Raw genomic sequence first — 4955 nt, forward strand, 5'->3', positions numbered from 1 at the left:
TCAATGAGTGGTTTGTTTATGCTATGTGTTTGATTTAGCATGAATTGAATATTGTAATTTTGCATATGTTTCATGAGTGTTGTTGTGATTATGTTTTCTATGGACATTTCTATGTTAAAATCTCCAACAATGTAAAGCTTGTTTTTTGATATTTAGTTTATAGCTATTTCAGTAATAAGCATTTTGATTTCGGCAATTGTTGTATGTGGTTGTATATAAACATTACAAACATTGACTTGAGAATCTAATTCATTAATTGTAATTGTTATAGCTTCGATGTTTTTTGATCTATGTTCTATTGAATTGGTCACGAAAAGATTTCTTGAAGTAAGTATTGTTATACCATGTATATGATACATTGAATGGTGGTTATATTTTTCAAACAAAATATCAATATTGCATGGGAGGGAAAATAGTTCTTGTAGGCATATGATATCAGTGGACATTGTATTGTAATCATTTAAAATGTCATTTACATGAGCATGTAGGCTATGTGTGTTCAATGTACATAGCAATATGTGTGTATTGTGAGTTGTACAAGAAAATTGACTTTCAAGTTTCCATGTTGCATTTGAGTGTAGTCGAACATTTCATAATGGATTTTTTTGTGAATTTTGAAGTTTGCTGGAATCAAAGGTTTCAAAAGGTATAATGAATTAATTGTTCTTGATCTTGAAAGTGTTGTGTATGTTAAACCGTGTTGTGTTATGCCACTAGGATCAAATGCAAGACCATCCATTGTGAGGCCTTGGGCTCTATGTATTGTTCTAGCACATGTTACTTGTATTGGAAATTGTTTTCTAGTTCGAACATTTTCGGTAGTTGATATTTGTAATACCCCAAAATTGGTTCATTGCCATCTCAACCAATTCTGGTCTATTTCTGACCAATCCTAAAGTCCCATTCCACTAGGCAAATTCTTATTCTACTACTCGCTACTTGACTTAATTGTCAGATGCAGAAAACCCTAATCTGCATTCATCATGCTTATTATTTAATTCCTATAGTATTTACTCATATTAGTCACATTAAACCTATTGATTAATATTTAATTTAATTACTAAGTATTTATACTTTAATTAAATTAAATTATATCTTAAGGCTAATGTACTATGGAATTAAATTTATTTAATATAATAAATATGCCTATCTTGATTAATTAAATGTAATTATTTAATTAAATGAAATTGGTATTTATGAGAGAATATCTCATTTTATTAAAATAAATATCTCTCCAAAATCCTTCTTCAGTTCAAAAAGGGAGATTCCCAGTTCACTGTTGATCAAAAAGGAATTAAATCAGTTAACTCCTTTTTCTACTCAAATTAAATCAGTTAACTCCCTTTAATTTGGGAATCTTCCTTTATGACTGAACTTCATCTTCAATCCTGACTGTTGATTGAAATCAATCTCAACCGTTGATGGATTCCAGGAAAGTCTATTTAAGAGACCCTCATCTCTTCATTTTGGGAGAGGTTGAATGAGAATTTGCATTGAATTGCTGTTGGATTGTGCATTCATTTGAGCTCCTTACTTTCATAAGATATTCATTTTCTAGTTTAATCTCATTTAGCATAATATGCATACATTTTAGCATAGCTTTCTTTTACATGTTCTTAGATTAAACATGCATACTCCATTCTAAATTAATCTGCATTCTCATATAGATTAGCCGCATTTTCTTTCAAATCCTTCGTTCGTAGAGGGTCTGGTTGCTTAACACCTCAAATCTGAGGATATCTAACAAGCAATTCCCTTTAGATAGAAGGCAACAGGTTGTCTTGCCAGCTGATTTTTGGATGAACAATCCAATGTTCATTCCGGGATGAATCCGCATACAATGATCGTGTTGAAGTGTGTGTGTTAGCAGAGGCCACATATTCATGCATACAATATTTTTGGAGAATGCAATATTTAGATTGAGCCCGGTTATGAATACCATTTATGAATAAACTTATATATATAAGACTATGTATGCTGAACTTATTCATGATTGACATAAACATTTGTTTTACAACTGATATTCTTGATAAGAAATACAATTCAATAACATTAAGTTCATGTTCCAGCTTGGACTGAATATTATAATTTATCTCCAACACTTGAGATGCTATCTTTTGCAAATAGCAAAGATGTTGATGCCTGTGCTGGCTAGAAAAAGTGTTGATGTTATGTTGCTGAGGTGTTGTTGGCTGGAAAAAGTGTTGTTGTTTGTAAACAGCAGGGGTGTTGCTGATCAATACATATTTTTATACAAGAAGAATTTTTATTGAAGAGTAAGCACCAAAAACTCTTTAAGATTAAATATACGACAACATTATGCCCAAAAAATATTTCCATATCACTTTCAATTAGATTCATGATTGTGGGTAAATGAATCTCTTTATCTCATTCATATACAATTTGATATTTACAAGTGCTATGAATATGTTAAGCATCAAACATAAGAACTTAAGCTACATTTCATTAAATTAATGATTTCATCTAATCTTAACCATAAAAATGTCTGGTGCATAATTCACCTGGTTGTCAACTTCAACTGTGACTTGTGATAGACCTTCTTGCACAACTAAAGGGTCCGGGCTCTTCTGCAACCTCCTTGATTGTCTGTAGAAAGAACAATAAAAGAAATGAATAATAATGTTGACATCATTTAGGGAAATTAGCAGGAAATATAGGCCCCTAAAGCCCCAGCGTGGCCTCTCCTATTTCAACATAGGCCCCTATAAACCCAACATGGCCTCCCCTGTCCCAGCACGGCCTCCCCTGATTCAAAATTCAATAGCATGAATAAAAAAATTCATACAAGTTGACACCAACCTCTCATGATCAATTCTTGTGGGATATGTTGGCACGAACTCTTTTGACTTTGCTACAGGCACCTCTTTAAACCAATCATGGTTTAAGGCTTCTTCAACAGTTATCCATTGGAAACACAACCCGAACACAACGATCAGAGAAGGATACTAACTAATAACTTAATAAAGAACATAGACATGTATAAGTACACATTTTGAAATATTTAAAAATTACAACAGTGTTTCATTGTCACCTTGTCAGGATCAAATGTAAGAAGGCGATTAAGAAGATCAAATCCACTCTCAGATAAAGTTGTCTTGCTTGTAAATGAAGCTGCTAGAAACTTTTCTAGAAGTTTATATCTGTATCAAAAAAATCAAATTTCAATTTGTCATTAATATAATACAAAAAAATGAAGGCAATCAAATGACAGTTTATGTATGTTAACTTCTGTGGCAGAAGCCATATGTGCTTTAAATAAGCCAACATAACAAATTGATTCTTACGATTGTTTAACAAATCTGCATTTTGCTCTTGGCAAATTAACAAATTCAGGCCATATTTTCTGATTTGGCGTCCCCAAGATCTTAAATATCTGCAATAATCGTAAAGTACAAAATTGTTAGCATTCTCGCAAATGATTTTCTAAACTGAAATGAATCTTGTATACACAATTTAAGGGTTAAAGGCTGTGTACCTTGTCTAATTGATTTATTTCACTCTTTCCACTAAAAAGAGGTTCTTTTGCTAAAAGTTGTGCCATTATATAGCCCACAGACCACATGTCAACAACGGTTGAGTACTTCTTGGCTCCCAAGAGAAGTTCTGGTGCTTTGCACAAATTGAAATCATAAATGAATAGAACTCTTTTTTTTGGGATAAACAAATTAATATGTAAATAAAGTCTACAAAGAAATTATAAGAAACATGCAGTGTGCACACATTCCTAATTTAAAAACATTAAAATTGTGTTGAAAGCTTACTACAGTGAACCAGGCATGACACATGATCAAAATCAGTTACTAATAGAATTAAAAATGTCAAAGTCACCATACATGTACCATAAGGTAACCACCAAATTAGTGCAAGTTTTCAAAGGACTGCCATACTGACAAGCTAAATCGAAGTCACAGATCTTTAACTCTCCCTTGTTTATTAAGAGATTAGAAGTCTTTAGATCCCTGTCCAAGTCAAAGAAATAAGATGGATTATAAAAATCATATCTCATATCCAGCTGGTCGCAGACAATATAGAGCGATATTCAACTTTAACTTCATGTACATAATGTCATGAAGAAATAGTCTGAAGATAAAATATCAACACTAATTGATATAAATCACAGCAGAATGTCCAAAGGGACTCAAGTGCATTGCTATCAAATGTAGCATCTGTGACCCCATTTCCTACCATATAGCCTTGCAAATCATTAAAAAATTTAAATACTAACATAATTGTTGTATGATACATGATATGTAAGTTTTAATTTTTTTGCTGCAATGAAAAATAAATTGGTAGATCGTTAAAGGTCTCTGACCTAAAAATTTAGAATAGGTTTTACACTAGCTGCAATTCCTGTAATAGACCACAGTCATAAGAGGTTTTAGTATTTAATATTTCTTCTATAAAATGTCTCTAGATTAAAAGTATAATATAAAAAAGTCTATATGCTTCTGATCTAATACTAATTACCGGTAAAGCATAGCTCTAGTTTACAAAGAACAGCTTAGGACCTTTAAAAGAAAAGCATGAGTATCTTTAGCTGTTTAAAAGTCTCCAGTAATATAGTCATCGATTGTTGTAGAGTATGAAAAACCAAGACTAGAAGGAGAATCCAAATAGATGATATTAGAGACCTGTATAAGAAAATAATGATGCAAATGGTAAAATGCTCTTAAAAATACCCTGACATTATTTCGAACATCAAGATGTCAATGTTTGGAATATCCTTCAAAAAGATATTAGACCTTTGACCAGGAGTATGGATTAATATGTAGCTTGGGCAAATTTCCAGAATTTTCAGCTTGAAAGTTAAAAGGACCTGCAAAAGCAAGATCTTACTCTCATAACTGCAACATCAAAAAATCTATCAAGGATATACTATATAAAAAATTATATTATAATAGTGAATGTATGAAGGACCCTAACTGTGCTCATAA

At 31.8% G+C, this 4955-nt stretch overlaps 1 protein-coding gene across 1 annotated transcript; it reads right to left on the reverse strand.

Annotated features, from left to right (window-relative positions):
- Window positions 1-2682: 2682 nt before the first annotated feature.
- LOC149562614 (cyclin-dependent kinase G-2-like) lies at window positions 2683-4199 on the reverse strand. The gene is made up of 6 exons (XM_089828005.1): window positions 4140-4199; window positions 3850-4033; window positions 3497-3630; window positions 3306-3394; window positions 3053-3161; window positions 2683-2766 (listed from the first exon to the last, which is right to left on the reverse strand). The coding sequence occupies exons 1-6, from the start codon at window positions 4197-4199 to the stop codon at window positions 2683-2685; spliced, it is 660 nt and encodes a 219-aa protein (XP_089684131.1).
- Window positions 4200-4955: the final 756 nt, after the last annotated feature.

The sequence above is a fragment of the Cupressus sempervirens genome, chromosome 4 (assembly GCF_028749045.1).
Source record: "Cupressus sempervirens isolate cs-2001-9-10 chromosome 4, ASM2874904v1, whole genome shotgun sequence".
NCBI lineage: Eukaryota > Viridiplantae > Streptophyta > Pinopsida > Cupressales > Cupressaceae > Cupressus > Cupressus sempervirens.

Bases quoted from the DNA above. Each gene is read 5' to 3' on its own strand.
- LOC149562614 (XM_089828005.1), bottom strand. From the start codon at position 4,199: ATGGGGTCACAGATGCTACATTTGATAGCAATGCACTTGAGTCCCTTT. The intron at 4,034-4,139 runs GTGATTTATATC...GTCTGCGACCAG, and splicing joins GTCCCTTTGGACATTCTGCT to CTGGATATGAGATATGATTT. The intron at 3,162-3,305 runs GTAAGAATCAAT...TTTTTGATACAG, and splicing joins TGCAGATTTGTTAAACAATC to ATATAAACTTCTAGAAAAGT.